This window comes from Vombatus ursinus, unplaced genomic scaffold (assembly GCF_900497805.2).
Source record: "Vombatus ursinus unplaced genomic scaffold, bare-nosed wombat genome assembly UNPS02014863.1, whole genome shotgun sequence".
Lineage (NCBI taxonomy): Eukaryota > Metazoa > Chordata > Mammalia > Diprotodontia > Vombatidae > Vombatus > Vombatus ursinus.
In genome coordinates this window covers 3,199,523-3,216,319 of record NW_020954641.1, presented here as the reverse complement: position 1 = coordinate 3,216,319, position 16,797 = coordinate 3,199,523, and the positions used below count along the sequence as shown (strand labels likewise).

The 16,797-nt window shown below is 45.3% G+C and overlaps 1 protein-coding gene across 1 annotated transcript; it reads right to left on the bottom strand.

The window, feature by feature from the left end:
* Positions 1-5,467: 5,467 nt before the first annotated feature.
* LOC114027582 lies at positions 5,468-16,468 on the bottom strand. The gene is made up of 4 exons (XM_027841680.1): positions 16,357-16,468; positions 12,694-12,889; positions 12,514-12,649; positions 5,468-7,684 (listed from the first exon to the last, which is right to left on the bottom strand). Exons 1-4 carry the CDS (start codon positions 16,466-16,468, stop codon positions 5,708-5,710), a joined length of 2,421 nt encoding a protein of 806 aa, XP_027697481.1. The 3' UTR covers positions 5,468-5,707.
* Positions 16,469-16,797: the final 329 nt, after the last annotated feature.

Sequence of the window (16,797 nt, the reverse complement as noted above, 5' to 3'; positions counted from 1 at the left end):
CCCATGTAACTTTCCCCTCTTTGGACCACAGTTTCCTCTTTTGTAAAATGAAAGTTTGGGCTAGATGATTCCTAAGATCCTTCCATCTTTAAACCCACAATACTATGATATTTGGAGGGGACCTTGGACTATAGAACATAGAACATCAGAACTAAAAGACCCCTAGGAACATAAATGCACATAAACATGTATGATCATCCTTAGGACACAGACCATCATGGATAGAGGGACATTAAAAGATATAAAATAGAATATCAGTAGATAAAAATCTTAGAACAAAGAACAAAAAGAGTCAGTGCTAGAAAGGACCTTAGTAATCATACCATCCAATCCCTTACTTTCATATAAATGATAGAACTAAGGCCCAGTAAGAAAAGAAATGACTTGCCCAAGGTCATAAAACTAGTAAGAGGCAGGACCAAGACTCAGTTTCCATTTTTTGTCAGCTAGTCTACTGCTCTTTCCTTTCCACCTTTAGAAAACTAAGACTCTGAATGGACACAAGAGCAGAAGTATCATGAGGATAGATTTCCACAGTAAATAGGACTAAGTTGATGACAGAAAGCCTTGTGTGAAAGGGAGGTAGAGGGCATAAGCCCTATCAAAGTAACCCCATTCGCAGCTCTAGCAGATAATCTTTTAACCCTGAGTATTAGACCCTAGTACAGTCTGTATAGTATATCCTCCCAAAGCTATAATAACCAGAACAGGACCCCTGAGATACTGTCATAGGACTCTGATATCCAGGGGGATGGATGTTGTTTCCTCCCTGCCTCTTCTCCTAAAGATCACTTTTTCCACAATCTACAATGTTCTGAACTTGTCTGACCCACCAGGTCAGGGTCTTGTTGTTATGACACCCACTTCTGGGGCTTGCCTTCTCCCCAGTCCTCTTCAGGGTTCAAACTTGCATCTTGGGGGCATGATGGACTCTTTCCTGGAGAAATTGTACCCATAGTTAAACTTCCCTCCATGCTGTTGCTTCCCCTCTATGACTCTACTGCCACCACCCACACGTAACAACATATAGCATTAACAAGATCCAAGAGGCAATAATAGAAAGGGAAGACCCACTCAAAATAACTACAAAATGAACAAAATCTTGAAGTCAGCCTACCAAGCGCATTTGAGAAGTGTATGGATATAATTACAAAATTCTACTTAAAGAAATAAGATATTCAGGGGCAGCTAAGTGGCGCAATGGATAGAGCACCAGCCCTGAAATCAGGAGGACCTGAGTTCAAATTCGACCTCAGACCAAACACTTGACACTTACTAGCTGTGTGACCCTGGGCAAGTCACTTAACCACAATTGACTAAAAATAAATGAATGAATGAATGAATGAATGAATGAATGAAGAAAGAAAGAAAGAAAGAAGATATTCAGTGCTCATGAGTGGGCTATGCCAGTATAATTTAAATGATAATATTACCTAAATTAATTTATAGATGTAAAGCTGTACCAGTCAAACTACCAAGATTATAATTGAGTTAGACAAAATAAAAATAACTATATTCATATTCAGGAGCAAAAGGCCTAGAAACTCAAAAGGGAATGAGTGAAAATTAGTAGAAATGAAAGCTGAATAATACTTCCAGACTTCAAGTTATCCTAAAAAGTAGTAATTATCAAAATTACTTGGTATTGATTTAAAAAAATAAGAATGTATATCAGTGAGATTGATTATATGAGGTAGAATCAGATGCAATGAAACTCAATAACGCAATGTTCAATAAACATAAGAACATGAATTATTTTGGGGGAAATTCCCTATTTCATAAGAATTGTTAGGAAAACTGAAAAGGAGTTTGGTAGAAACTAGTTTTAGACCAACATCTTACACCACATATCACAATAAACTCAAAACGGATGTGAGGCCTGAATATTAAAGTCACTGGAAAAAAAAAAAAGTAGAAAAAAACCAGATCAGGTTTCTTTCACAGCTATGGCTAGGGGAAGAATTTTTTAACCAAACAAAGGTTAAAGAGAAACACAAAGAAAAGGACACAGTTCATTTTAATTGAGAAAAATTGAATAGTTTTCATACTATCAGCTGCATTTTCACTTAACTAGTCTCATGTCCAACTGAACAATGGATTAGAATGTAGACTATAGAATAAGTAAAGCAAAGCCGTCATGCTGCATAAGAGTGGTCCAGTTGTTTGGGCAATCATAAAGTCTAAATCAGATAACAAAATTTGAGAGAAATTTATGGAAGATCCTTGAATGCCAGAGAATTGACATCTTTCATATAAGGAATGGTTTTATGGGAGAAACCTATATTGAAGTCCTCCTCTGATCTTTTTTCTAGGTAGATAGGTGACAGTGGGTTCTTAGTGGCTATGTGGGCAAAGGACGTGCTTTGGTGGATCCTACCAAGCAAAAACTTTCTATTGTATACAGTAATAAACTATGTACTTGTCCTCCAGGGACCAGACTAGTTATGGACAAACAGCTTCAATATTTGGGGGATAGGGAAGAGGGACCATGAGATTTATATTATTATATTATATTTATATGTAATTTTTGTATTATATTATTATTATTATTTGTTACTACCTAAGCAACTTATGAAGACCATCTACTAAGAAATGTGTCTCTTAGAGGGTAAGGGGTAGTACATTTTTCATTGGTGAAAAAAGCACTTACACTAATGAAATCATAGAACCTTTGAGATTTGAAATGTGTGGGAGAAAAAAAAAGTAGGAGTTAACAGGTGATTAATGTACCATAAATGAAAGCATTATGGAATAGTCACCATTGTCAATATTTATAATATATGTTTGCTATACAGCTTACTAGGGAATTGAGGCTATTCAGGAAAGCTAGCAGAAAATACTCACTCATGGGAAGGGATAACAATAAGAATGAATAGTATCGGCCAGGAGAGAGGATTTTTTTCATTCAAAGTTATTCTTAGTAGTTCTAAAAAAATTATGTGTAAAAAAATTAAAAGAATTTCATTAGAAAGGGGGAAAGATTAAAATAATAGTATTGAGGAAATAATGGATTTTTTAAGTAATGTCATTATAAACATTTCTAAAATAATTTCTTACTTGTATGCCCTATAATATATACATGTTAGTGTATATGTATATGCATATTATATATATATATATATATGCACAGGCATAAGTTTTACACATGTGCATATATACAAATAGTTATATAGTTATGCATACATTTATATATAAGTATGAGTGTCTTTTACATAAAAATATTATGAGAATTAAAATAATAAAGTAGGCAGCATGATATATTAGATAGTGAGGTGGCTACAAAATGAGTAAGACCTGGGTTCCAGTCTCACCTCTGACATGTAACTGGCTGTGTTGTTCTGGGCAGGTCACTTAACTCCTTGGTGCCCCAATCAATTTGAAGCCTGTAAGTTGTAGAGAGGCTGATGATCTGAACTGATAAAAGTTCCTCCTGGGGAGTGCCCTATACTGATGAAGGAATACAAGGGTAGTTTAAGAGCAACAACCACAATCATGACAACCTGCAATGACTATAAGTGGATAGAAAACAGACAGAAAAAAAATTAAATAAGGTCAGAAAGGCTCACCCTTAAAGAGTCATAGATTTTATTCAGAAAAGACCTCCAAAATCACCTAGACAAAACCATGCCTGAACAGGAATAATTCCCTTCATGTCATCTTTACGAGTGATTATCCAGTTTTTATTTGAAGACCTTTATTGAAGGAGAACTCATGACCTCAAAAGGCAGATCATTTCATTTTAGGACATTCTAATTTTGAGGAAAGCTTTTTTCTTCTTCTTCTTTTTTTGTAAGGCAATTGCATTTAAGTGACTTGCCTAGAGTCACACAGCAATGAACGTTATGTGTCGGAGGCTGGATTTGAACTCAGGTCCTCCTGACTCCAGGACCAGTGCTCTATCCACTGTGTCACCTAGCTGCCCTGAAAGCTTTCTTTACATAGAGTGAAAAATTTGCCTACTACTGTGTCTTTCCCTCTTTCTGCTCCAACCCAATCACCCTACCAGATGCCAAGTATTTCAAGTCTAATCTTTCTTCCCCTTTAAAACACTTGAAAATAGTGTTATAGATAGTGTCTATTCTCTAGGTTAAACAATTCCTTTAACTGATCTTCCTAAAACATATTCTACAATTTCCTCACAACATTGGTCTCCTAGCTTTGGATATGTTCCAGTTTGCCTTGTCCTTCCTAAAAATATGTTGCCCAGAACTGAACTCATCATTCCAGATGAGGTCTAGTTAGGGCAGGGGACAGTGGAACTGATCTATCTCCTGTCGTGGACATTATATCTCTCTTAGAGCTGCCTCATTGAATTGGCTTTGGCTGACACTTCATCCTATTTAATGTTAAAAGAATAGAGAAGTTAAGGTTCCTCAGGTATGCACAGTCCTACCAAGGTTCTCCATGAAGGGGTTTAAGGAAGAGGGGGGCAGGAGGAAGCATTTCTTAAATATATACCAGCCACTGTGCCCTTTACAAATATTACATCATTTGATTCTCACAATAACCTTGTAAGATAGGTACCATTATTATTCCCATTTTTCAGTTGAGAAAACTGGGGCAAACAGAGGTTAACTGTCTTGCCCAGGGTCAAACAACTAGTAAGTGTCTGAGACCAGATTTGAGCTTGGGTCTTCCTGACTCTAGGACAGGTAGGTATCTTTGCCAAGAAAAACTCAAAGGGGTCACAAAGAGTCAACATGACTGAAACAACTCAACAACAACTTCCTGACTCCAAGCCAGTACTCTGGCCACTGTGCTACCTAGCGTCTAGAAGAAGAAAGGAATTTTCAACTTTTTTAATCATTTTGCTGTTTTTTTAATGTAAAACATTTCCATATTAGCCATTTTGTACAGGAGGACTCAAATAAAAAAAAAGAATGAAAGAAAGTGAAAAATAGAATGCTTCAGTCTCTGTTCAGACAATATCAGTTCTTTCTCTGGAGGCAGATAGTAAGCTTCATCATTAGTCCTTTGGGATTGCCTTGGATCATTGTATTGCTGAGAATAGTTAAGTCATTCACAGTTCATCATACAATATTGCTGTTACTGTGTACAACTCCTGCTTGTCATTTCTTATAGCACCATAATATTTCATCACAATCATATCTCACAACTTGTCCAGCCATTCCCCAATTGATGGATATCCCTTCAAATTCCAATTCTGTGGTATTGCTGAATCAAATGGTATACCCAGTTTTATAGCCCTTTGGGCATAGTTCTGAATTGCTCTCCAGAATGGTTGGATCAGTTCACAACTCCACCAACAATGCATTAGTATCCCAGTTTTCTCATATCCTCACCAACATTTATCATTTTCAAGATTCTTCAATTTAAAAAAAAAATCTCCATATCTGTCCGGTTCTATTGCCGGACCCCGAGCGAGCTCCTCTCGGTGGGTTCCGCTTCGGACGTCTCCGGATTCCCTCCCCGGGGGATGGCGGGCAGGGACTCAGTCAGACACTGCTTCGGGAGGCATATGTTTTATTAATTGCGGAGGAATCCCCCGAGCAAGCTGGGGCGTTGGTCTATATAGGGTCTGTCTTCCGGGTGGCCACCCCAATCCGCCCCGAGGGCGAAACCTGCCACCTGTATGGAGCAAAGAGTCTCGCCCAATCCCATCCTTACACGTACCCCGTGTAGGGAGCCGTGTCTTTCTGGGATTGGGGGCTCTCACTCCCAGGGAGGTTCCTATCCGCTCAGGCGACTAGGGCCGACCGCCCCTAACAACTCCCCCTTTTTGTTTACGCAGGAATATATCCGCTTTTACTTGCTCTAAGACCATACGCCAAAGCCGTACCACGTAAGATAGCAAGCAGGGGAGGCATATACACATGACCAAGAGAAAGAAAACCATGCTTCCCATACTCAGTACATAATTAAGCCAATTAGACAATTCAAGCTGGTTAAACCACTCGGGGAGAATGCCATGGTCCTTTTGTATCTGCTGCTTATATTGGTCTGTCTCATTCTTTATCTGTAGTACTATATCTTCTAGGCGTCTGAGATAGTCAGACATATTGCTATGCTCATTCAAGGTCCGGCTTGCCTCATCCAGCTCCCTGGATGCGTTGTGCACGGCGGCCGTCATGCACATTGGCCTGGGTAGTACATGATGGCAAGGGAGGCCCTCTAGCACGGAGTTAACCTGTATGAGGGTGGCTAAGGCTTGCACGGCCGATGTAAGGGCCGACAATTCTATGGTCACCAATTTATTAATGTCTTGTTGGGCAATCCAGGCCTTGGTTGTGAGCTGCATAAAATCCCTAAGATTATCTTCGACTAGGCCTACTCGCTTGTAGAGGGTGCTAATCTCCACTTGTTCTATCAGACTGGCCACTAGCCCAATGAAGTCCACAGCAGTCACTTCAAAGCCCCTCTTACCCCGGTTCAGGACAGCCCGAAAGAAATCCGAGTCGGCAAAAGGCTTGTCCGTTCCTACCGGCAAGAAGGTCAGAGGGGGTGTTGTGAGCACGAACACCCGGGTCTCATTAGTTATGTTGATGGACATGAGTGTGTTGGTGAGCTTCCCCCCATTTGGGCAAGTCACGTTAAGCCCAAGGGAGGTGTTAGTTATGGTGGCATTCTCACAGAGGAGGAACATGTCCATATTTCGGACAGTTTGTGTATGAATTGTGAAGTTGTTGCAGTGTCCCTTGTGAAGGTGTTCGGTGCATGTGTATCCTTCTTTAAAGAGGCGGTCAAACCACGCTCGGTTGATCGTGGCATTATCCGCTAAAGGGGCGGAATTGTCCGTCATGTGGATGACCTCTCCGAAAGCAGCGGCGGCCTTCCACAGGTGGAGTTGCGTCTGCAGGGTGGCGTTATGCAGCACGTGTGGTACGGGGGCAGGAAAGTAAGGTCCGGGGAATCCATCCATGAAGTACACCTCAGTTTTCGATGTTGTGTTAAACTCGGGTCCCCACACCAGATGCCCTGTAGAACATACTTGCATAACATCAAACATGTTAGGAGTGGGATGACAAGGGGGTAATGGGGAGGATGGAGGGTCACTGTTCTCAAAGAGTGAGACGGTGGCATTAAGCCAGTCCTTCCTGTTACATGGGACATCCGGCCTGGACTTATTGGACCCAGAGCAATTGCTCCCAGCAGCCTGCAGCAAGCGCTGGAAGGCTGCCGATCTATTCTTAGCTGCAATGGCCCACATATGTAAGAAATCCCCCTGACCAAGGTGGGAGTGGGGCCCGTGTGGCGTCTCTCTGATGGTCATGTTCTGTACCTGGGCACACCACGGGTCGGAGACAGCCTTGGTCAGGCATATGGGGAGATGCTTTGATTCCCAGGTAACTGTCTTATTAAGTACCCTGGCGACCACTGGGCCAAGGCTGCTATGGCCGCCCAGGACCAGGGAGCCTGATCCCGCCAACCTCAGGGGCACCGGGTCACCCACCCATGTCGCTGGTGCCGCATGGGGAAACCCTGGGATGACTGTCCAATACACATAGGGTGGTGTGGAGTTGGTGGTTTGGAGTAGGGGAATATGGGCCCCGGACGTTACCTGGAGGCTGCCAAGCAGCCCCAGGAGCAACATCAACTTATCCATTCTCCTTTTCTTTTCCGTGCGGTTCTTCCGACGCCTCCTCTTTTGACGGTGTCTCCTTCTTCGTCGGTTCGTCGGTGCACAATCTTGTGTTTTTCGTGGGTAGCCACTGGGGACCACGATCTGTTTGGATACAAATAAACCCCTTTCCCCTTATTAGGACCCTATTTGGGCCGTGCCACCGGCCTTCAGGGTCTTTCCACCAGACTGTGACCCATTCCTTTGCACCTGGTGTCTCCAGCGGAAGCGCTGGTGGACTTTCTGAGGACACGAGCAATTGTTTCATGGCAGGGGTAATGTGGTCTTCTCCTTCAATTAAAAAGTTCCTCATAAACACTGCTTGAGCCAGTTGGGCGGCAGTGAGCCTCCCTGGCACTCCCCCTTTTTGTTTAATAAGGGTGCGTTTGAGGGACCCATTGGCCCGTTCTACGATGGCTTGCCCAGTCGGGTTGTAAGGAAGGCCCGCAATGTGCCGAATGCCAAAGCGAAGGCAAAATAATCGGAAAGCGGAGGAAGCATATGCAGGGCCATTGTCGGTTTTGATAACCTGCGGGAGGCCCTGACTGGCAAAACAGTGAAGACAGTGAGCGATCACATGCCGGGCTGCCTCCCCAGGTTGGAGGGACGCCATTATTAATCCCGAGAAGGTGTCAACACAAACATGTATGAGGGAAGAGTGGAAATGGGTTACATCCATCTGCCAAATCTGATTGGGTGCGAGGCCCCCGGGGGTTGCTGGGAGCCTGGCTGGGGGGGGGGCCGGAAGGGGACACAGGCGCGGCATTGCTGTACTATGCGGCGTGCTTCTTCCCTGGTGATGCCATAAAGGCGAACTAGCATTTTTGCAGGTAAATGGAAAACATGATGGGCTTGTTGAGGGTCCACCTGCATAAGGAATAATGGATTAGCTTGGAGGGCAGAATCCGCGATATCATTACCAGAGAAAATGGGGCCACTGGCGGACTGATGAGACCGAACGTGGAGTACATAAAGAGGGTGTACACGGCGTAATAGCAAGGCCTGAATATCCTGAAACAACTCCCTAATTGCAGAGGTGGAAACGGACAGATCTGCAAGAGCTAGGTGTTGTAATGCAAAGTAGCAATAATAACTATCAGTAACCAAGTTAAAGGGTTCTTGGGCACAGAGAGCGAGTGCCACCCGTACTGCAAAGAGTTCATTTTTCTGTGCAGAGGTGTAGGGGGTGTGGAGAACTTTGAGAAGGCGCTTATCGGGGATATAAATGGAAGCCTTATTCTTCTTTGTTGCATCAGTGAAGACATTGCACCCCAGAACGGGGTTTTGCATCACCGGGTTGGAAGGGTAGCGGAGGGGCAGCTGGACCCACCCCCTCATAGATGGGGGTAAGGTGCCCTGCGTAACCGGTAGTGAGGTGAGTAAGACAGCCCAAGGTTCGCTGTCCTGGGCGAGTTGTTGTAGCGCAGGCAGGGGCTGGGTGAGGAGCAGTTGTGGTTCTTGGCCACTAAGCACCCGTGCCAGGGAGGAGGCTTTGAGTAAGAGGAGGCCATCCGCCTCAAGGCGACTGGGTAGGCTCCCTTTTGGGCGGTCCGCATGGACCCACTGAAGTGGTCCCGTGACCTGGAATATAACGGCAGCCCGCCCCAAGGTATGGTGGTGTACCAAGGTGACATACAAGGGCAGTGTGACATCTACCCTCCTGACAGTGGCTTCCTTCACTATCTCTTGAATGTGGCGCATGGCCTCTAGGGCTTCGGGGGACCACGTGCGTGGGGAGGTGAGCTGGGAGGCCCCTTTGAGGATATTATATAACGGTCTCATGAGGTTATTGGTAATGGGGGCAGTGTTCCTGAGCCATTGAATGGCGCCAATTAGCCTTTGAAAGTCATTAAGGGTACGTACCTGGGAGGTGTCAATGTTTGGGAGCTTGCTCACCCTGTCCTCCCAGACCTCGTACCCTAAATAGTGATATGGGGGCCCAGTTTGTATCTTCTCCGGAGCAACCTTCAAACCTTGTTCGGCCAGGGCAGCAGTAAGTTGGCCCAGCAACTCTGACACCTCGGGTTTGGTAGGTGCGGCCACTAGGATATCATTCATGTAGTGGATGATCAAAGCCCCTTTGTGTCTCTTCCGGACTGGTGCCAGTATGCGCGCTACGAATATCTGGCACAGGGTGGGACTGTTGGCCATTCCTTGTGGAAGGACTTTGAATTGATATCTCTTGTGGGGTTCCTGATAATTTATGGAAGGAACACTAAAGGCGAAATGCTCACAATCATTGGGGTGCAAGGGGATGCTATAGAAGCAGTCTTTAATATCAATGACTACTAAGGGCCACCCCTTAGGCACTGCGGCTGGGGTTGGTAGTCCGGGTTGGGTGGCCCCCATGGGCTCTAAGACTGCATTTACCCTCCTCAGATCCATGAGCATTCTCCATTTCCCTGACTTCTTTTGAATGACAAAGATTGGTGAGTTCCAAGAGCTAGTGGAGGGCTCAATGTGTTGGGCTTTAAGTAGATCACTTACTATTTCTTCTAAGGCCTGTAATTTGTTCTTGGTAAGGGGCCACTGATCCACCCAAACGGGTTCAGTAGTGCGCCATGTTAGGGCGATGGGTGTCGGCCCACCAGCGGCCCTCAGGGGTTTTCCGGAGCGTCGGTGGTAATGGTGACGCCCATGGCGGACAACACATCTCTTCCCCATAATGACGTGGGGATGGGGAGGCACAGGGGGCGGAATCTCCCTGACTGTCCCTCGTGACTCCATTTCAGGAATCTACGGGACTTTTTGGCTCGGGTTCCCCCCGAAACCCCTGTGAGGTTAAGTTCCTCCTCTGAAAGTTCCCAATTCCTGTCCCAATCTTCCATCGCTACGACTGAGACGTCCGCCCCGGTATCTACGAGCCCTCTTATTCTCTTTCCTTCCACCTCCACCACTATGGTGGGTCTGCCTGTAGTTATCGCTTGGGTCCAAGCTACAAAAGTGTTTCGGTATTGCGGTTCCTGCCAATTCTTATCAAGCCAGGGGAGTGAGATGGCGGTGGCAATGGGCTCTCCTTCTTTTAGGGGAATCGGGAATGCATGGGGGTTGGTAAGGGTTATAGTGGTCTGACGGGGGCTCAGCACCTGAGTATGTACAATAATTTGTGGCGCTTGGGCAGTGCCTATGATTAGACGTGGCCAATCTCTAGGGGGTACTTCAGCCGATGTAGTGGTCCATGGTTCCAACTCCTTCCCTTCTCTCGAAGTCAGAACCGCTGAGGGATTTAAGAAGTGGTTCTCGGAGCCGGTCCCTCGGTTTTCCGGCTCCAGTCGCCGTTTCCCGGCCCTTGCCTGGTCCCCTTGACTAGTCCCTTAATCCTACAGTGCTTCGCTATGTGTCCCGGGCGTCCGCAAACAAAGCACTTTATACAACGTTTGTCTTTGCTACGGCACTCAGATTGAAAGTGCCCAGACTTTCCACAGCTGTAGCATTTTCCCTGCCGCTCTCCTTTTCCCCCTTTCTCCCTGGCTAACATCACCTCTGTTAAAGTCTGAATTGACGTTTGTAATGAGTCTTGAGGGGGGCCCTCATCCAGAGCCTTGTCAATTATTTCTTCCAGTGAGGGGTCAGCTGGTAGGGTCGCCAGGATGCCCTTAGAGTGGGTGAGCCCTCCCTTAACTAGCTGGATGATCAATTGTTGGGTGGCGGGCCCACCGCCAAACTTCCCCTCTGCCGTGGTCTGCACCCTGCTTATAAATTGTAAGGCGGTTTCCTGGGCCCTCTGTTTTAGTTGTTGGAGGGGGAGAGCGGTACCCTTGGCCAGTTTTCCGAGGGCGCCGAGGCCACAGCGTTGTACTCCCGCTATCACCTCCTCTGGCAACCGCAATTGTGCGTCTATAGCTGTGTACTGCCCAAACCCTGTCAGTTGATTAATGGTTTCATCAATGTTATCTGGGGCTAGCCGTTCTGCCTCAAGTTTGGCCTCACGGCGCCAGTAGGCAGCCCAGGCTGTGAAAAGAGCCGGATCTAGTATAGCCTGCATGGTCTCCTCCCAGTCACCTGGGAGCCACGCTGCTACTGTTACTGAGGAGGCGAGTAGTCGTTTGACATAGGCTGAGCCCGCGCCATGAGACTTTACAGCCTCCCTAAGGTCCTTTATAAATTTGTAAGGCAGAGGTCGACGTACTCGGACTGTTTGACCATTCTCCACTTGTACAAACACGGGGAAGGCGGAGGGAGCTTGTGTTAACAGATCTAAGTCCTCCTCATCTACTGCCTCACCTCGCTCCAAAGCGGTATGAATGGCCTGATGGAGCCGAGATCGATGAGGGCCTGAGGGGGCCCCCGGTACTGGTGGTGTCTTAGCCTGAGAGCCACAGCAGCTGCGGGCCCCGCGGCACGATTTTTCTACAGCCAGCGGCTCTTCGGTGTTACTTTCGTTTTTGAGCGCAGCCGCGGCCGGCGCGTGGGGCTTGTCTATGATCTGCAGCGCCCGCATCTCTCGCCATGGATAAATAGGGGGTCCCTCCTCCAACCCTTCTAGGCCCTCCGGGCCCGGGGGGGGTGGCCATTCCCCCTCCTCGCATAGTGAGGCCCCCGTCTGTACTTCTTGTGGCACTAGGCACGGAGGCGGTTCGGGCTTCAGAGCAGCTGCCACTGTGGCGTACAAAGTGAAATCCCGGGGTATCAAGTACTCGGGATCCACGTGGTGAAAAGAGGACATTTGGGTGCCCACTACTTGCCATTCCGTTAGACCTACCCCTGTATGGGCGATCCAAGGGGAGACTTTCAGGATCTTTTCCACCCATGCCCTGCACTCCTTTATATGTATTTTTATGCCTGAACTCTTACACAACGTAAAGATCTGACATGCTAATACTCCCGTATCCTCCGGCTTAAACTGTTTCACTACTCTGTTTCCCATGTCTACTTCTAGGTGCCCCATAAACCTAGGGCGTCTGACTCTTCCCCTCTTAGCTAAGGGGGCTTACCTCGCTCGGCGGGGACGGATGTCCCTGTTCGGGCGCCAGCTGTCCGGTTCTATTGCCGGACCCCGAGCGAGCTCCTCTCGGTGGGTTCCGCTTCGGACGTCTCCGGATTCCCTCCCCGGGGGATGGCGGGCAGGGACTCAGTCAGACACTGCTTCGGGAGGCATATGTTTTATTAATTGCGGAGGAATCCCCCGAGCAAGCTGGGGCGTTGGTCCATATAGGGTCTGTCTTCCGGGTGGCCACCCCAATCCGCCCCGAGGGCGAAACCTGCCACCTGTATGGAGCAAAGAGTCTCGCCCAATCCCATCCTTACACGTACCCCGTGTAGGGAGCCGTGTCTTTCTGGGATTGGGGGCTCTCACTCCCAGGGAGGTTCCTATCCGCTCAGGCGTCTAGGGCCGACCGCCCCTAACACATATCCAGATACATGTGGATGCAAAGAAAAGGAAGTTAAAATCATGGAGAGATTATGGTAGTGAATAGGAGCAATATCTGCTCCAGCCTATGCATTTGTAGGCAAGAAGATTGAGAGTTCAGTCACTTAAGTTTTGAAATCAGAAAGGCCACATGTTATACAAGCCAGACTAAGTGCAAAAGCTGGCAGTTGAGGCCAAAATGGACTGGTTTTGGAGTCTTTCTTATGAAGAGAAAATTTATGATCATGTAGCACCCCATTTTTTTTCCTGTAACATAGAGATGCTTAAAAAATTTTAATTCTACACTAGAAATTATTAACTACTAGTGGTTTTTTTTGTTGTTTTTTAAATATTCCAGAGGTAGTATATCAGGAGAAACTACTGGGAATCATTCACACTGAAAGTATAAATAGCCACATTTAAAAATCATACTTTTATAGGCACTTAGGTACTATTTGGTATGTGGCAGGGTCCAAAATGTGGCAAAATAACAAGAGTGTTGAATTGGAAATAAGTATTATATACCCTCTTTTCCCACCTTTATCCCTGGCCAATCAAAATGGACACAATGAATGGTGTCATTAAGGAATTGGTACGTGTGGTTTTTTTGAGTGTGTGTGTTTTACATGTGCTGATGTAATTTGCATTCTGACTCTACAGACAGCCAGCTCCCAAGGTGATTGCAGAGAACTGAGTAATTACTTTTTCCAGATCTAATCTAAATTACTACAGAGTAGCCTAGTGACTTTAAAGTACAATTCCAAACAAATGCAAAATAATAAAAACAACAGTGGTGAAACAGTGGATGGTGCCATCTCTGTGGCTTGGTATGTGACCCTGGGAAAATCACCCAGCTTCTCAGTCCCCCAGTCAACTCTTAATGACTATTAAGTTGCCAAATAGCTGATTTGAATGAGTAGAAGGAGCTCCCTATGCAGATGAAATCACACAATCAGAAATTAACAGCAACGATAATAATAATGTCCTTGAGAATTCAACAAAAATAGATTGTACTGAAATTGGAGCATTATCACAGATAAAATTGGTGCCCATAATTGCTCACATGTAACAATGATCCACAAAAATTTCAGAATACCTCTTAATAGATATTATTATACCAACACTCATAAAAACTACGCAGAATGAAAAAGTTTTCAAAAAATAGAGACAATGGGAAAAAAATCAAAACCAAGTAAGAACAGGTTGAGCTGTATCTGTCATCTCCATTGTCCTATGTGTTACTGGAATTGTCCCAAAGATCCTTTCAGTGAGCCTACAGAAGAGTTTGCATCTCAATATTTTTATTCAACTGCAAAAAGTAGAGGTTTTGTCCATCTGAGTAATTGTATGTAGCATATTACCTATGAAGGAACATCAGCAGGATAGCGACTTATCCTAGGACCATTTCTATTTAGACTAATGAAGGTGAGAAAAATGAGATGGAAAATAACCATAATAATGAAAACAATTCATATTTCCATAAGAAATAACTCATATTTCTATGGCACTTGAAGATTTATTCAGCATTTTGCTCACAACTCTCCCCACTCCAAGAGAGAGAATTCAAATCAGCTTTTCCTTATTTTATATGTAACACTGACTACCTTTGATCCCACTTCCGGAAGGTTCACCTTTCCCCTAGGATTCTCCAGTACCCTTAAGGAGATGTGTGGTTGCTAGGTTTTCTGTCAATGGTTCTAACCCCCACCAATCAAAGTGTGGCCTTTGATTGTGAGGGAGGGTCCTGCACCTCAGTTCCAATTAGCAACTAACAGCTGAAGTAGCTTATCCGAAGAAATATTTACTTCAGAGAGTATAATCACAAATATACAGATTTACTCCACAACTCTTGGAAGGCATAACCAACCCCACCCTCGCCTTTGCCCCACCTCAGTCTCTGGGGGAGGGGCAAGGGGTTAAGTGACAGTTTAGTTTGGGTCCTATAGAGCACAGTCCCAGTTTCAAGTCCAAACCCCACCTTGGGGCTCAAGTCCTAGGTACCCGGGCTTCTCATGGTTTCCCTATTGTGGTGTCTAGCTGCAATATCCTACCTGCAATTCTAGCTCCAAGATCTCCATAGCTCAAACTCCCAGGTCCAGTGGGGATCACTGCCAGCCCCTAAAACTGAGAAAGACAAACAAAACAGGGTAGAAACAAACACAAATAGCCCCACACCTATTTCTCAGCCAATCTAAAATAGAGGGGTTCAGTTCATGGTGCCAACTGTTGGGAGTGAACTATGACCTTCAATTTCTAGAAGCAGCAGGAAAGTTACTGACCTCCTCTGTCTGGCTAATTTTAACCTGTTTCAGCTAATCAGCCAATCAAAAGAGACTATTACCTGCTCTCATAGTAGGAAAACTAGATGCAGGGTGTTTCCATGTTAAGTGGTGGTGTTGCAGCCTGAGAGGTTGAGACCCCTCAAAAACTGGAGTACAGGATGGGGTTGTCTGGAATGAATTGACAGACTCAAGCATTCTTTAAGTCAAGCTAGCAAAAAGTTTATTGTTACGCTTTTCATCAGGCAAGGATTCTTAAGGAAGCTGTGACCTTAGAGGGGTACAGTTAAAGTTCATATAGGATAAAAATATAATAAAACATGTGCCAAATATGCTAATGAGGTGATTCAAGGCAGGACTAGGGAGTGGTTAAGAAGTGGTCAGTTCTTAAAGGAACATGTACTTTTTGTATCTACTGCGCAGGAGTTTTACCCAGAATTCACTAGGAAAAGCCCACAAAGGAGGGACCACATGGAAGTGTGGGTTTAGACCTGCTACTGTCACTAAGTTAACTAGAGGTCAGAGGTAACTGAGAGTTGTCCAGTCTGCCACTAGTCAGTGTCTTGTTTGACAAGATAGATGTAGGGAGTATACATATGTCTTAGGTCTAGAATACAGATAATGAGGAGTCCAGAATGTAGATAATGAGGTAGGGTGGTAGTGTAGATAGTCCAGTGCAAAGCCAGTTCCAACTAATAATTCCTTCAGGTGCTGTTTGTATCTGCACCAGGGAAAGAGATAAGTGTCTTGCTGGGGACCACCCATAAGTAATTGCTAGGCATAGTGTCCTTGGACTGGGGGAGAAACTGACAGGGATAGTGTTTCTGAAGCTAAGGAGAAATACGGTCATGGAATTGGGGTTCCAGTACAAGCACCCAAGCACCCCATCAATGGGTGATGTCCAGGGCATGCCTCATATATAGAAAATAAAATGAGGTTCCTAGAGATAAAGTGACTTGGCAATAGTGAGTGAATGTCAGTCACTCTCAGAAATAGTTTGCTCCCCTCAGGCATGGCATCTGTTATTATTTGGGGTTTCTAGGGAAATCAGACCTGTGATTTCTCATGTAAAAAACTACAGTGAGGAAACTCCCTCTTCAAAGGCAGTTTGACAATTGCTCTGCAAGCCTGATAGTTAGCTGGAATACTGAGAGGAGGAGTAACCTTTTTAGGGTCACAGACAGGTCTATATGCGTCAGAGGCAGCATTTGAATATCCATCTTCAGGGCTGAGAGGCCTTCTCTCAGTCCACAAAGTCATATTGCCTTTCAGGCTCTCCATTAGAATTGGCCAGCACTACAAAACCCAAGTTAAATCATTTTTAAAAACAGTCCCTATGTGTGTACATGCACCTCATTTTTACCTGACATGAGGGGCACCATGGAAGAGTGGAAAGAAAGCAGAGCTTGGACTAAGGAAGACCTGGGTTCAAAACCCACCTCAGACACTTACTAGCTGTGTGGCCATGGGTTCGTCACTTAACCTTTCCATGCCTTTGTTTTTCTCCTCTGTAAAATTAAAGAGTTGGATTCAATGGTTTCTAAGGTCATCTTCTAGCTCTAAATCTGTGATCCCATGATAAATTAGCA